General features: G+C 30.5%; 1 protein-coding gene across 2 annotated transcripts; it reads left to right on the top strand.

The window, feature by feature from the left end:
* Positions 1 to 10,847: 10,847 nt before the first annotated feature.
* On the top strand, positions 10,848 to 15,440 carry LOC143225016 (protein transport protein Sec61 subunit gamma). 2 transcript variants are annotated; one of them, XM_076453658.1, is made up of 4 exons: positions 10,848 to 11,006; positions 12,245 to 12,363; positions 14,749 to 14,851; positions 15,303 to 15,440. In XM_076453658.1, exons 2-4 carry the CDS (start codon positions 12,270 to 12,272, stop codon positions 15,310 to 15,312), a joined length of 207 nt encoding a protein of 68 aa, XP_076309773.1. In that variant the 5' UTR covers positions 10,848 to 11,006; positions 12,245 to 12,269; the 3' UTR covers positions 15,313 to 15,440. The 2 variants fall into 2 exon arrangements, with proteins under 2 accessions (XP_076309773.1, XP_076309774.1); XM_076453659.1 differs by lacking the exon at positions 10,848 to 11,006 and adding an exon at positions 11,041 to 11,173.
* Positions 15,441 to 17,586: the final 2,146 nt, after the last annotated feature.

Below are 17,586 nucleotides of genomic sequence, written 5' to 3'. Positions count from 1 at the left end.
CCAGTGAGAATATCTTTGTATTTTACAAAGTTCAAGGCTTACCAATACCAATAAAATTATTTTTTCATGTGAATTCATCTTCCGTATCGTATAAAGCGAAGAGTTGAGGGTCATTAACGAAAGCTTGTATAGTAATGAGTTGTTGTTTTTACACGAAACTTAAAGATATCTCTCGGATATCAATAAAACGTCTTTTTTGATGCGTAACTTTTAGTGATTTGTTTATTTTCAACATTTATTTATCTTATAGAAATGTGAAGTGATTTATCAGTATAAAGAATGGGAACAGCATTTAATACATTAACCCAGAACTAAGTTATCTCTTTCACAGATTTGCTCTCTGGGTTAAGGATCTGCTTAACAAGTTCACATTAGTTTTGTTTCAAATTACTTTAAATTATGATTATGTAATTTGTAAGCATATTTTGTTTTGTCGCGTGCTATTAGAAAATGATGATCTTAATAAAAGTATCTATGTTTAATAAGTTGAATCAGTATACATTTACTTACGTATTAAACTTTTGAACATGGATATTTACACTTTATTTATTTACCATTTTATAATACACAATCTTAATATAAAACACGCACTCAATACGTAGTACGTCTAATAAAATTTTAACTCCTATTTAAAATGGAAAATACTAGCTATTTTATCGGAAAATCCCCTGAAAACTATTGTTAGCAACCTTTTGCGTCGATAAAGTATGACTTTAATAAAAAAATTATAACCTCGATAGGGTTAATATGTCTTTATAAAAACTTCTAAAATACTGATTAATTGCGAAGTTGAGTACAAAAATGGTGAAATTATAAGACTTTCACTGGGACTTAGGTATCGTATAGATTTTTTTATCATAATGATGCATGAACATTTGCTAAAAGCAAAATGAACTAAATGTCTTAAACTTTACGAGTAACAGACCTTAGTTTGTTAGATTACACCTTATTACAACATACAATATCAAATTTATGCATTTAATAAAATCGATTCGCAAATAGTCTAAGTATTGAAACAATGTAAAACTCATAGTTCCACACTCGTTTTACAGGACTGAGCTACTGCACGTTAAGCCTAAAACAGCAGTCCGTTAAAACAGGCGTTTTATAAAAATAACATAAGACAATATTTCATAACACAAATTAAAACAATGTAAAATATATTGTTGTATACTCCTTTTACAGAATAATGTGATCTATTCCACGTTAAGCCTAAAATAGTAGTCCATAATAATAAGCGTTTTGTAAAAATAATGCAAAATGATATTTTATAATATAAATTAATACAGTGCAGAACTGATCATTCTATATTTATTATCACGAAATACTCTTACAGTTGCACATTAAGCCTAAGACAGCAGTCCGTCATAACTAGCATTTTATAAAAGTAAAGTGAGACAGAACAATTCATAATAATTTTTATTAGATGTAAATATATTAAACTGTGATTAGTTGTCTTTAGTTTTACAAACTAGCAAATGTGGAAGTGAATTTAATAACAATTAAAATATTCAACATTATTCGAATGAAAATATCGCTAGTGAAAGTACAGAGTGCAAAAAAAAAGGAAAATAAAGGAAAGATTAATGATACGCTTACCTATCTTTCACTAATAGCATACCTTAAATTTCGTGTTTATATATTAATTTAAAACTAACTTTTTTCGAGTTTTTCGCCAGCTTACCAATGTAGTTACAGGCACAAAGTTGACTTCGATGATGCCAGATTTGGTCAATTTATAAGTGACTGCAATACGTGACACATTTAAAAAAATTAGACGAACGTGGAAATTACTCCGATACACTTTGTATTGTTCTTATCAGCATATGTAAATAAAGTAGATAATATTACAAGCGTCACCAGTCGATCGACTATCAATACGAAACTTTATTTTTTCTTATATGTATTATTTAATACTCCCGATACGCACCAGTTTTCCGTCACAAACTAATCTTTTTTTCGCCCATATGGTAATGTGACATATTCAGGAACTGAAGTGTTTTATGAATAAAATATGTATGCTTGCTGGAAGGTCTGTCTCATTTCTCCTACCCTTACGCTGATCGACAGAAGCATCGTGAATTTGTTTTGTCCGCCAGTGGCACAATAGCATGTCTAGGGAGTTACAACGCGAGAAAACGGGTTTTGAAAACGCTGTGTATCTTTTTGTTTATCTATAAACAAACGATTTTATTTTTTTTACAGTCACTGCTGATTGGAGATATTTCAGTAAAGTAACAGGATTAATTAATATTAGAAGCACAAAAGTTTCGAACATATTCTAGATGTGATAATTTATTGACTGGCGTCATCCAAGATGGTGCATATATTATTCAAAAGATGCAGTAATATCGGTCACCTGTGGGTGTCTAAAATACTGAAGTTGATGTTAGTGACAATAAAAACTTGCTTGTAAATTAATTCAGGAATCGAATTGGTTAGATTCTAGCCTCATCAAAGTTGCCACTGTGTAAATTACGCTCTAGGGTTCGTCTTCACCATTGTTCCACCAGATGCAAACAATCCAGTTCAAAGTTTCAAAATGGTGTTTAACGGTGATGATATTCTACGTCTGATGGTCGAGTACTGCCAGGAAACTTTATGTATAGACACGACAACATTCAACCATATATTATACGGTAAAAGAAAATTTATGGTCACCTTCAATCAGTGCTCTTCTGAAACTTTGGAAACCCGAGAACAATGACACCACGTAGAAAAGCATTATACTAAATTATTAAATTAAGGTCTATTGAGCTATTAACCAAAAATCTAAAATATAATTGAAAGCTACAAAAACTGCCCGTAGGTATTTTTACAAATAAATTTACAAATATTTATTGGACATGTGGGTGGGTTCACAGTAAAATGTATTACTTATCTTCTATAATTTCCTAATAATGTTACTGCGTTTACGGATTTATTTACAGTTTTACTCACATATTTTCAGAAAAACAAACTCAGCAGACGTGTTAAGTATATTTTATCGGTTTTAAGTTATGTTGTGACAACTTTCTTCACACGATATAGAACCTTGAGACTAATGCTTCACGAAAACAAGGGCTCAGTTAAAAGACAAAATAAATCTATGAATGAGAGGTTTCTGAACCGTATAAATTCAAATGTACTTATAATACTGAAGGGTTTTACGAAGTTATGAATAAGGACATAAGAAAGGAAACCATATGTTTGTATAATGTTTAATAATATAAAAATATTCATTACACTGCACAACAAATTTTTTGAAAAGTTTTGCTTCCTAAAAAGGTTTTGCTGATTGTGACAGGTACGCACAAATATAGTTTTGGTTTTGCTTCATCACGTAGGAACTTTGAGAAATAGACAATTAACTGTTTACCGGCAATAACGTATTTAATTGCGTTTATGTTTCTCATACGCTTTTAAGTTCAACATCATTAAAAGTGTTTTGCTCCTGATTTTCGTTTGTATTCAATGTCCGGTGCATCACATTGCAGTGTCCAACAGTAGTCAGCAAGCATTGACGGATTTCAGTTGCCCTGATATCGTTTTTCCATTGTAGCAATGTACTGGTGAAACTGAAGATTTCGATGAAACGGTACGTGATGGGCAAATTTGGATGTGATTTTCGTGATCAGCAGCCAAAAATTTATAAGGAACACCCAACAGTGTCCAAGAAGCAAAACCTTTGTTGTGCAGTGTTATCAACGAATGGCATGAAAATATTGCTGTACTGGAAAGAGGTTATTTGTTTAGAAGCATAGATAAATTATTTTGTATTAAAAACAATCTGTAATAGCATCTTCTATGGTAGTTTCTTTAATAAAGTAATCACCCACAATTTCTTCAAGGTTTGTAATTCCACTTGGAAAAGAGAAACCCAAATAATCTAAAATGTTCTCAAATTAAAGTATTTATCTATGTCCTGTTTCAGTTGGCAGGTAAACTAAGCTATATTTTTTATATCCTTACTGGTGTCGTAATCCTTGTCAGGAAGCACGTTAAATGCCAATAAGCATGTGTTTTTTGGTTATTTTTTGTGTCAGAAAATTCTACCTAATATTTTTGTTACATTTTGTGATATCGTATTTATCCTAAGTATTCAACCCACTTCTAGGAAGTAAAGTTTCCTCTTCTTTCACTTTTCTCATAAAAGACAATAAAATAATATAATGTCTCATAATATTACTTTTTTTGTTTAATAAACTTGTGACATTAACCAGTACCTTTGAAATATTTTAAACACTTCCTTAAATGAATATCTCAGTATGCTTGAATGGAATACATACTCTGGTGATAATAATATAATTAAATTTTACTCCCCTAAAAGTAGTAGAGAACACATTTTTATTTAGGGTTTTTCAGACTGTTTTTAAAAATATTTTAAAGATGATTTGTATGTTTAATATAAAAACACTAATACTCTTGGTTAAGTAAAAGTTACGTATTATAATGGCTATTTACTAGAAGCTTGTACTAGCTTGGCATTGTGTCTGTATCAACTTTCTTGGGTGAAGTAAGCCCATATCAAGAAGTAATTCGCAGAAGAAGAGCGCGAGTCTTTTGTTTGGATAGACTATTCTGTGCCATTTGGATAGTTATATAATTTAAAATAATTAGTCTATGCTTCTAAACAAATAACCTCTTTCCAATACCAAACATATACCTTCCTTCAATATCTCTCCACATATACTGTATAATGTTTCTTGTTTCTTATTTGGTAAGAATAATTTCGTGTAAAAGACACTTTATTTGGAGAAGCTAAGTCTTCCCAAAACTTATATATGCTGCCTCTAATGATATGGATACTTGTGCAAATTAGTATGAGCTTAGAGGTTATCTACTTTGTATATGTTTCTTTGAAATAGGCTTTCAACTAGGTGATTCTAAAGATTGTGAGAAACGGCTTCTTATGCTGGCATAAAATCGAGGTGTCGCCACGATTTTCCTTTTCTGACTACAGCTTTCTTTATTTCATTTTGTCTTTGTCTGGTGTGAAGGTCTGGATTCTGCTTTCCAGCGGAGCAGCCAATTGTAGTTTTAGAAGCAGCCCATTTCGGTTTAAAGCCTTGTCATTTATCTTCTCATCATATCATTCTGTATAAAAATTTTGTGAATACTACATTCTTTATATAGTAAAATATTAACATTTATGACAAAGAATATTATTTTTATGATAGTTTTTGTATAAATGGTTTACACTTTAGTGGACAGCAATTTTTTCGTGTAATTCATTGATAATGAATATTTTTATATTTTTAAACATTATACAAACATATGGTTTCCTTTCTTATGTTCTTATTCATAACTTCGTAAAACCCTTCAGTATTATAAGTACATTTGAATTTATACGGTTCAGAAACCTCTCATTCATAGTTTTATTTTGTCTTTTAACTGAGCCCTTGTTTTCGTGAAGCATTAGTCTCAAGGTTCTATATCGTGTGAAGAAAGTTGTCACAACATAACTTAAAACCGATAAAATATATTTAACACGTCTGCTGAGTTTGTTTTTCTGAAAATATGTGAGTAGAACTCTAAATAAATCCGTAAATGCAGTAATATTATTTGGAAATTATAGAAGATAAGTAATGCATTTTACTGTGGACCCATCCAAATGTCCAATAAATATTTGTAAATTTATTTGAAAAAATACCTTCACAGAATGAACAAATAATTCAAAATGTGTAATAAACTTACCAATACTTGACTAACTGGTTTTAGTGTCTCAAATAAGAAACAAATGCATCTACTGTCTAACGAAAATCTGAAAATACAAAAGAATAATTAAATTGATGGAAATATAAAAAAAATCTTTATATGGCCAAAGCTGTGAACAAATGATTTTCATTATATCTTCAATTTTTTACAATCCATTCCATGAGATATTCATACACAAAACGCTTTTTTCTGTGGCTTTCTCTCTTTACATTTCTACAGTTTTCTAACGAATACACTTATTGTATTTAAGATGTAGGATTCTTTATCTTTGAAGCTGTGCTGTATTCGCTGGTTGAATATTTGTAATCTGTATTATACTAAAAAATTGGTAGTAAAATAATGCATTTTTGTAAAACAACTGTTATTAAAATTCACTAAATCTTACAGTAATAAACCCTGAAACTTGTGTTTGTAAACATGTTTAATCTTTATAACAATGTGAAAATTTATTGTATTTTGTAATATATATATATATATATATAGTTTGTCGCTACTGTTTTTATACATAAATTTGTGCCAGATACGAAATGCGCAAAATTTAAACAGTTTTTACCTGAAAGCGATTTGTTTTCATTTAAAACAGATCTGACTGATATTCTGTTTTACTGTTTTTAAATTTTATAAAATTTTCCATTAAACTTTGAAGTATCAAACTGCGAATGAAAACAAATAAATAATTTAGATTTTACTATCACGTTTAGCTAGACTTCTTACATAATTTAAACATTATTATATATTAAAATATATTGTTATTATTATACACGTAATATAATAACTATGTAAGACACGTGGGAAAATGATTAAATGTTAAATTTCGTGTGATTTATTATACCATCAGATTATGTACGATAATACGCGACCAGAGTACGTATGCCAGAGACAAGATAGCACAGTATAATTATTAGTGAACCACTCGCAGTTCAACAGATGGCAGCACTAGTAATATAAAGTTGAGAAAATAATTGTTTATTTGTTCGAAGTGTAGCATAAAGCTACACGATGGGCTATCTCTGCTCTTTACTACCACGGGTATCGCAATCCTGTTTTTAGCGTTGTAAGTCCACAGACATGAAGCTGTGCCACTGAGGGATGATACGAACATAAAATAGAATACATTAGTTTAATGTCAGCATTCTGTAAAAAAAATTGTAATAAAGCAAGGGTGTGTGTGTTTTTCTTATAACAAAGCCACAGCGTTTTTAGCGTTGTAAATCCGTAGACTTACCGCTGTACTAGTGATGGGATAAAGCAAGGGAGATTGCAATGAACTTTTCTTAGTTTCAAGCATTACCAAGTTTTCATTAATATTTATAGAGTGTGTTAAATTAATAGACAATATATTACTTAATCAGATTTGATTCTGTAAAATAAAAACATTTTAGTTTCAGTGTCCTTGAGTATCCACTTTACTTGACTAAATGAAGTTACTACCTAAATAAACAGTTCGTGAAATTTCTAGATATTACAGTATTTGTCCTTCAAGTCCTCATAGTCTATTAATTTACTTTGTTCTTTACACAGTTAAGCAAGGAAAACGCAGAATCAGTAGACCTTACCTTTCCAACGCGTCTTTAATATTTCTATGTCAGTTTTTGAAAGTATGGATAAAATCAATAAGGAATGTAAGGGTCGGCCAGAAGGTCAAATCTCGATATATAAGATTGAGCAACTTAAATGTTTCCTCTTGTTTGTTTTTCTTTAATATTACCTTAAAATTTTAAGCATTTTTTATAATTTTGACATAATAATAGTCACAGTAACTTGTTTTTTAAGTCCAGCGCTGTACTGGAGCGCTCGTTCAGGGCACAACTCAAAAGTTAGAGCCAATTGCCCGGTTGACTCACAAAGCTTGTTTGAAGTTAAGCATAAAGTTAAATAATGGGCTATTTGTACTCTGCCTACCACGAGTATCGAAACACGGTTTCTAGCAGTGTAAGTCCGCAGACACACCGCTGGGTTACTGGGGAGCGACTAATAAAACGAAATAATGGAATGGGTTGGGAGACAAATGATTTATACATTCAACAGGGCGCTATCAAACAGCGTCCTTTACAATTGCTAATACTGTAGTTATATGAAGTGGAATCAAAAGACATCACAAAAAATAAATATAAAAACATCTGTATATGTGAATGGTGAGTTGGTTCATCTAACGTACTTATAATCCACACAAAATATCTTTTTCTACAGTATCATTTGTTTAATCTTTGACCTTCTTATGACCCCTTTCTATTCCTGAAACATTTCGGTGAATATTAAATTTTTACCAGTCAAAACAAAAAGTAAAGAAACATCTGATATGTTTTATATTTCACGTACATTCCATAGACTAACTATTTCCTTTATTTATATAAAATATATATATTTTTTAATTTTTCGGTGTTGAAAGTTATTGTTTATGTTTACAATGTATAGTTTATTAATAAATAATAATCGCTGTTTGGAAATACCAGTTAATTTATCGAATAGAAGTAGATATTCCTTGCATCTTACATTAAGACCTTCTTTCGTTTCTCTTATAAATTATCATTTGCATTCATGAGTAACTAACTTTATATAAAACACCTGTAACTGGCTTCATTTCTGTTGTCCCTTGCTGGGTCAGCGATAAGTCTTCGGACTTACAACGGTAAAATCAGGAAATCGATTCCTCTCGGTGAACACAGCAGATAGTCCGGTGTGATTTTGCTATAAGAAAATACACACGCTTATTTCTGTCGGCATAACACAATACCTGGGTGATCAGTTGGAATGTCATATTTCTGTAAACTGCACTTTTTTGCTTAAATCTTTGAAGTAAGGTTTGTTCCTAGTTAAGCACAAACTACACAATTGGCTGTATATGTTGTACCCATAATGAATATCAAAACGCAGTTTATAAGGTTATAAGTTCGCAGACTTACCGCTGTACCACCAGGGGGGTGAAGTAAGAAGTCCCACAAGTTCTATCGAATATTTTGCCATTGTTGTCTTATTTCAGCGAATAATGGTTAGTTTTAACGTCTTCCATCAACATTTACTTCAGAAGGTAGTTATTACTTTTAACTATGTCATTTAATTAAACTATTAATTCTTCTGAATTATAGTCAGGTTACATCAAACGAAATTAATCACAAATGATTGGTATTAATATCAAAATAGTATTGAGCTATTGATCCTTATCCTAATCTGATTTGTATACAACTTAAAAAAAATAAATAGTAATTATACTTCAAAAACTTAATGCAGTTGATGATGTAAATATCGTTTGTCACATCGAGTCCTCCACTGCGTCATTGGAAGTAGCAGGTAAATTATGGATAACATGTTTCTTCTTTGTTCTTTTCCTTGACATAAGTGTTCAAAAATCAGTGTAAGTTAATTTACTTGCGCGCAGTCAATGTTTTGGATTTATTTCTAACATATACAACACTTAAAAATATTAGCATTTCTAAGATTTTGTATCTGGTGGAAGGGCAAAAGAGGACAAAGAGGTAAACTAGAAGAATGGAAATCAAATGATATCAAAATGAAATATGGTTTATTCACTTGTAAAAATTATCTGTTTGTTATTTTTAATTATCAAAAGAATTGAAATTACCTCAGTGCCTTTTTCCACAATTTCGCGGCAGTCTGATGGTGTTTTAGCCACTATCAATTCCACCTCCAAGGTCTCAGCTGATTGAACTTTTGATTCACGTTATATAATATAGATATTCCCTCAAACAAACAAAAACACTTTCATATCAGTGTTTTTTTGGAATTTTGCACAAAGCTACTCGAGAGCTATCTGTGCTAGCCGTCCCTAATTTAGCAGTGTAAGACTAGAGGGAAGGCAGCTAGTCATCACCACTCACCGCCAACTCTTGGACTACTGTTTTACCACAAAGAATAGTGGGATTGCTCGTTACTTTATAACGCCCCAACGGCTGAAAGAGCGAACATGTTTGGTGCGACCGGGATTACGACCCTCGGATTACGGGTCGAACGCCTTAACACGCTTGGCCACACCGGGCCTCATTTTTCGTAAACGTTTAACATACTTTTAACCTTTTGTATTTCCAATGTTATAAAACGTTTATATCAGTTGATCACTAACTGAATTTATTCATAAAGTATTTACCAATAATCAAGCTACTTCAGCCGTATTCCTAGAAGAATAAAAGCCTTTGACTATGTCTGGGAAATGTCATTAGATACCGCTACCAAGATATGAAAATAAATAACGCAATTATTATATAAGATTTTCCTTGTGATCGCACAGCCTCAGTTAAAGTTAATAACACCAATTTCAAATTGTTTAACATTACTGCTGGGGTCCCTCAAGGTTTTGTCCACTTACCACTTCTTTACTTCGTTATTTCTGTTAAAAACATCACTTCCTGAATCTAATATTTACATAGTTTTCACGATATTGCCGTACGGAGCATCTAGCGAAATACCGTAACCACAAGTAGAGTACAAAAATCTCTTAATACTTACTAAACTGGTGTAATGATTGAAGAATAATCCAATTAAAACAACAGGAATCGTTTTTCGACATAGTTTTAATAAACCTTTCGTTAACCTAAAAAAAAAAAAAAAGAACTTAAAATTAAATACTGGCGAAATAAAATTATGCCCCTCAACCAAGCTTCTAGGTATAACCTTCGACAGCCACCTTACATAAGCTAAACATTTTAAAAACCTTCACAAATCCATAAGTAAACGTATTGCACAGAACACTCTCGTTATTTCTTAATGGAATATCTCGGAAAGTCGGTTTTTTTAAACCTTAAATTACCTCAGTTACTAACATCTGCATTCAAACCTTAACTAATCAGGATTGTTTTTCTTGCAAAATGCATGCTCCCCGCTAGTACAGCGGTAAGTCTACGGATTTACAATGCTAAAATCAGGATTTCGATTCCCCCTTGGTGGACACAGCAGATAGCCCGATGTGGTTTTGCTATAAGAAAAAACACAAATTACATAAACGCGAAATATATTATGCACGGATAAGTTGTGAATAATTCACCTTTAAGCGCATCTTTTTATTCTCAACACACTACCGTTTAAAAACCTTGAAAGAGTACTAAAGAATATGAGGACCATTCTATCACACAGTAAAGTGTTTGTATAATAAATTAATTTAAACATATATGTATTTAAAATAAAATTATATCGCTTCAAAATTAGCCTCTGTACGAGTGAGGTAAATCTATCTTACATAATCTCGTCTTGCAATCCCATGACGCTTCGGCAAGTAATCTCGAAGCAACCTGCACTCGCTTAGATATCATGTGAAAAAATTCATATTTACAGTAGCTTGTTAAGTGACATATTAGGAGGTAGGAATGTTTTTTGTTTTTTTGTTGAACTGCTTAGGAATTAGTAATTAATTTTGATTAATATGATCTTAAATATATGTATTCAAAAACATTTATTACTGATTTTTAAAACATATAAGCACTCAGCTGAGAAAGAAGTATAGTACCTGTCATTTGCTACTTACGAGGTACAAAGTTAAAAATGAAATGCTTATATTACTATTACTAATATTGGAAGTGTTGCTACTTTTAGTGCTACGTGTTACTGTCAAGTTAAAATTCATGCTTATAAATGTAACTAAAAATTAAAGTAAAAGTCGCGCATTAAGTTGGTTACAAATATTTATACCTTACTTGAAGTTTTTAAGTTGAAATAAATTTGTTACTGTTAGTTTTAATAGATTGTAATGATAGGCCTTGATAGTTTTCAGTAATTTAAAAAAAAAAAGCTGCAGAATATGTCTACTGGTGTTGTTCAATTACTTTATTCAGCTTTGATCTTCTGACTTAAAGAATACTGACAGTCTTTTGAAAAATAATTTAGCGAAGGGTAACAAGAACAGTGCTTGGTTTATAAAAGTTGGTACAACACTAGAAGCTAAAACATAAAATAATTTATGTTTTTAGAATAATTTAATTGGTATTTGGCTTGTTTTTAGGTTTATATATATTTCTAAACACACCCACACACTCAAAGTTTAGAATACAAAAAGTACTATTAATTTAGGATTTTTGATATATATTTTTTATAAGATCATTGGTAAATTTGATGAAACGAATGGCCTACTGTTATCTTGATGTGATATTTTCTGAAAATATTTATCCTTGTAAGATTTTTTGTTTAAATTGGCACTTTTCTCATAAAACATTCAGGTTAAGAAATGTATTCATTACAGTTGAGACATGAACTAGTATTTAAGTTCAATAAAAATATTTCTTTGCAAAACAAATCATTTACTTTTAATAATAGTTGAATCTTCATCTTTAAACACTCAAGATTTTGATAAAAAAATATACAAATACATCTTGGATATTTTTATATAAATATTATTAGATGCTCTAAAAGAGGCTGTAATTTTTAAACCTGACCTTGCTCGGTTCTCCCTTAACAATGAAATTTTTAAGAAGTGTATAACATATTCCAAATGATACTTAAAGTGACTTCACCCAAAAACATAAAAGTAAAGCATATGTTAAGTGCACTTCTGTTATTGTACTTTAAATTTTGCTTTAAGTGTATTTCTCATCATCTTTTTCAGAGAACTTCTCACAACCTACGTCAACATGGATCAAATTATGTCTGTAATTGAACCAGCTCGCCAGTTTGCAAAAGATTCTATAAGACTTGTAAAAAGATGTACAAAACCTGATCGAAAAGGTATTCTCCTTTTGTCTCCCCCTTATGCACAAGAGACCATTTAAGTTATTAAATTAAAATTTGTTCTTTTTCCTACAGAATTTAGCACAAAAATATAGGTCTATAAATACCCTAGAAAATGTCTTATTCTTATCACCTCTTACCCTCATTTTCTCTGAGAATAAACAAGTTGAGAAATCTTGCCTTTTCCCCATAAAACAATCCTCTGAACCTTTGAACTAAATGGTGTACATGGATCTAGGCTCTTACAAATAAAAAATATAACATATGTTAAAAAGTGTGTAATAGTTGTTTCACTACAAAAGTCAGGAGAGTTAGTTATATTGGTATATTAAAAACTCAGACTGGATCTGAATAACATAGAAAACCTAACCAGCTGAGAATGGTTTATTGGTAAGCCATATTGTAAATTTGGAGGTCCATTGTTTGTATTTATTTTCATAAGATCATGCTGTGCATTTTTTGGGCCACTGATACTGTATAGTCTTGCATCAGTATCCAAATCAAACTAAACTATTAAACTAATAGCTATTATGTAAAATGTATGGTTTCACTGGTATTATAGCTTGTACTTTACTGTCTTATCCATGAAGACATCATTTCAAATACTGTAAAAGTATCTAGCTTGAAAGAAATACAAGAAACCATGTTTTCATTTTACACATATTTAACCCTAAAATACTTACACGGGTTTTATCTTGTAAAGTAAATTTTAAATGTGTTAGAGAAAAAAAACAAACCATCCAGCCAATCCCAGCAACCAACAGATGAAAGCAATAGTGGAGACAAACTATGTATGATGAATAAAAAAAGAGTTATATATAACTTATATAAAATTATGTGAAAACCACAAGTTAGAAAAACGTTAGACACAAACTGTCTGAATATTCAAGATAAAAATGACATTAGGTTGTATTAATTTGATTATTTCACATTTCAAATATTAAAATGTCATTTTTCTGCCAGAAGTCTGTACCCAAGAAATCATTTGTTAAATACCAGTACTTTAGTTGGCTCAGTAATGAGAGACAGATATTTATCCAATATGGTATTGAAGAACATAAACTTGTATTTGAAATCTTTAATCAATAACATATAAAGAATGTTGGAAAAATCTTGAGCGAACCATAATTTTTATGATGAGTGTTTGTGAGTGACATGTATACTTTGCATGGTTATTGTAAGTGAAATAACTACTAATATCACCCATCTATAACTAGCACAGAATATATGTTTAATCAGGTAATTTTTCTCAATTTATATGCAATTCATCATCATATAATTTTTTTACATAGATAAATATTAATTACTGTCCAAACAGGTGATAAAGAATCCTATACAAAATGGCTTGTTGTATCTCAGCTGTGTGTGAACTACTGTTTAAGTATGTAACTTCATGAAGTATGCAATACTCCTTGTCCCAGTACAAGTTTATTTTTTTGCCACAGTCTGATATTAACAGATAGTTTTTGAATACATAGTGGATACTGGAGTATATTAGCATTTCATATTTTTAAATTGCTTTTGTTATGAAGCTGTTTTAAAGTGAATATATGCTCACAATTATTTTTACTTTGGTGTTCAAAAGTTTAAGGATTTAACCAGACAATGCACAAAGGTTATTCCCCAATTATGTTTTTAAACTAAAAGTTGTGGATACTACTATATAAATGTACCTTTTTTTTTTTTATATCGAGCATATAAACTCATGTAGTAGCAAAGAGTGCAAAATGTTGTAATTAGTATTTTTAAATGACATTTTGTTACATGCTTTACTTGTGCAAGAGTTGTTGCATATTGTTGTAATAAAAAAATGTAGCATTTATGGTAAAGAATTATGGTTATAAATAAATGGTTTCTTTAGTTGCTATTCTAAACAATTCTGGATAATTTTTATATGAAGCAATGAAGTTCAATTCATAGTAAACCAGTTAGTTTACAACACATAGAATATGATGTGTTTACAATAAAAACAAGAACTGATACATTACTGGGAAAGTTTTCAAAAATTGTAATTTATATTTCTAACCTATTTGTACCTCCAGAATAATTAAAAATAAACAGTTGAGATGAGATTACTCAAACCACAATATTACTTTACTTTCACAAGTGATTAAGGAAACTAAATTACATATTTATGAAATAAATTTTAATGAGTGTGTATTTTCTTATAGCAAAGCCACATAGGGCTATCTGCTGAGCCCAACGAGGGGAATCAAACCCCTGCTTTTGGAGTTGAAAATCCGGAGACATATCACTGTACTAGCGGGGGGCTTAATTTATAATGATTTGTTATTAAAATAATCAGTTTTTACATGGACAAAATATTATTATTTAATGTATCACAACTGTATACAACACATTATTTTTTATTATTATTATTAGAATTCCAGAAGATAGCAATAGCTACAGCCATAGGATTTGGAATAATGGGATTTATTGGATTCTTTGTGAAGCTCATCCATATTCCAATTAATAACATCATTGTGTAAGCATTTTTCCTAGTATTTGAAGTTTAATATTTTTTCTCACACTACTGGCAGGATCTTACAAAGTCTCATTTTCCTGTCAACAAGATGTGTATTGTCAAACAGTTGTGTTGAATGCATTTTAAATTTTTATTTTCAATATGCAAATGGGTGAAAATAGAACTTTAAAATACATAATTTTGTTTTATAAGCACTTATAATAATGAAGGTTTTTATAACTGCTCTTCTTCCTTACATACAAATGTTTGGATAATAAAAATTAAATTTAAAAGTACATAATTTAAATTGGAAAAAACAACTTTTCAGATATTTACAGAAAACCTTTTATTTTGTGCTTTAGGATTCTGCTAAAAAAAACTAAAACTTGAAATTAACTATGATTTTTGTTTTGTGAAGGTAATGAAGTTTTTGGCACAATTTTTGCCTATTTGTTTTTGTTTTTCATTCTAGTGGAACCTGATTTTCGACATGTACAGTAACATGTTGCATCTTTTCAGCATGGCTGCCAGTTCTTTTGAGAGATCAATAATGAAAAAAACCAATAAATTATGTGTATGTTATTTGAAATAAAATGTTTTTAGTTATGAATTAGTGTTTGTAGTTTTTATTACATCATTTGATGGACCAACAAAAAGTTAACACTTGTACATGTGCTTTAAATTTAACTTTGTATACCAGAAGTAACGTGATGATGTGTGGCGCATTGTTAGTTGCAAGATTTTCATTTAATGAAAAAATAAAATAAAAAAATGGAGTACCTTCACATGAGTACATATACTTGTTCAGAAAGTATATAAGAAATACAGCTTGTATAGTCATTAGTAACTAATTAGAACTTCATTCTTAAATGAGTAAATCAACCAGCCTATTCAAGTAATTTTTGGTCCAAAGTTGAGATTTAATATTATGGATATGTTTAGTTTGATGTGAGAAATCATTTACCAAGGCTTTTTCTATAAATGTAGTAGTTTTGGTGGCTTTCTGTTTCCCCAGTTAACCATCCTCACCACTTTTGCTGTGACCTCCTGCCAGTAACATTCATCTCCATAACCAACTCAACTTTGGTAAAGTTAATCATACTGCATTATGGGTTCTTGTGTAGCCTATTGTTCTTATTCCTTCACCAGTTTTATTGTTTTGTTTTTATCATCAGTTCATTGCTTTCTCTACGAACAGTTTTTGGCCACACAAAACTGGTTATGCTTAGTCATTGTGCAGTAAATATCTCCTGCCAAATTACTTTATAAGGATTGCAATCTGTAGTCATCTCACACAAATGTGTCGATGAATTTGTGTCAGTATCTTAGCCTTGAGAATATTGCTATAGGTGTTGTAATACAAAAACTGTTTGTTTTTGCCATTAAATAAAAAAATAGAAATCTTTGCCTCACATTTTTTGGTAGACAAAGTTGAATCATTTATGTGACAAGCGTGCATTGCATAAACATTTTAAGAATGTGCAGAAAATGTCCGATGCACAACTCCAGACAGTGGAATGCTATGCGTGGTCTTATTACAAGCATTGTCAAGTTTCTTTTCAATACGCAAATCTTTGAGATTCTGTTCTCATCCATTTAAGAGTAATATAGAAGCTGATAATATAAAGAAAAGCAATAACAAAAATCTGTATTATCTAATAACACTGCACAACAAAGTTTTAGCTCCTTGAATACTTTTGGGTGTTCTTTAGATTTTTGGCTGCTGATCACGAAAATCACATCCAAATTTGCCCATCACGTACCGTTTTATCGAAATCTTCAGTTTCACCAGTACATTGCTACAAAGGAAAAACGATATCAGGGCAACTGGAATCCGTCAATGCTTGCTGACTACTGTTGGACACTGCAACGTGATGCACAGGACATTGAATACAAATGAAAATCAGGAGCAAAACACTTTTAATTATGTTGAACTTAATAGCATATTAGAAACAAATGCAATTAAATGTTATTGCCAGTAAACAGTTAACTGTCTATTTCTCAGAGTTACTACATGATGAAGCAAAACCAAACCTATATTTGTGCATATCCACCAGGTACCTGTCACAATCAGCAAAAACGTTTCAGATAATCCATTCTCTTAAGATTAAGCAAATGTTTCACTTAAGATTCTTATGGTCAGTATAAAACCTATCAAATTTTGTTTTGACAGGATACAAATTAATATTAAGTGTGAACAATATCTGCACTAAAAAAATTGTAAAAAATCTAAATTTTTTTAAGAGACAATATTGCCAATAACTGATTCCCAAATTGCCTCTGAAGAAGAGAGGTCCACCTTTCAAATGTGCTCAGGTTATAAGAGTTTCTATTTCAGTTTTATCAAGATTTCTTGGACTTGCATGTTTTTAGCACATCATGAACCAAGTAACTGTGTATTTTATTAAAGTTTGGAATTATTGGCAAATTACACACATGCTTTGATAATCAACATTGAAAATATTTCTCTTAATACAAAATGGTAAAAATTTAAAGCAAATATATCAACATTAAACATAACCCTACCAAGATGGACCTTCCAATGGTTAGAGGTCAAAGGGCATGTCACATTTGTCAACTAGCCTTCAAAATTTAACTGAAAAACTATTTCATTAATTTGTTTATAAATTTGGTATCAAACTCTACATTATGAATAAAACTTTAATCTTGTATATATATATATATATACATATTTTCTTAATTGAAAAGGAAATATAAAAACAATCTGAACACTGAATTTTGTGGATGTTGAATGC

This window comes from Tachypleus tridentatus, chromosome 9 (genome assembly GCF_004210375.1).
Source record: "Tachypleus tridentatus isolate NWPU-2018 chromosome 9, ASM421037v1, whole genome shotgun sequence".
In the NCBI taxonomy this organism is placed as follows: Eukaryota; Metazoa; Arthropoda; class Merostomata; order Xiphosura; family Limulidae; genus Tachypleus; species Tachypleus tridentatus.
The sequence above is the reverse complement of the archived record's forward strand: the minus strand, read 5'-3'. Positions and strand labels throughout refer to the sequence as shown.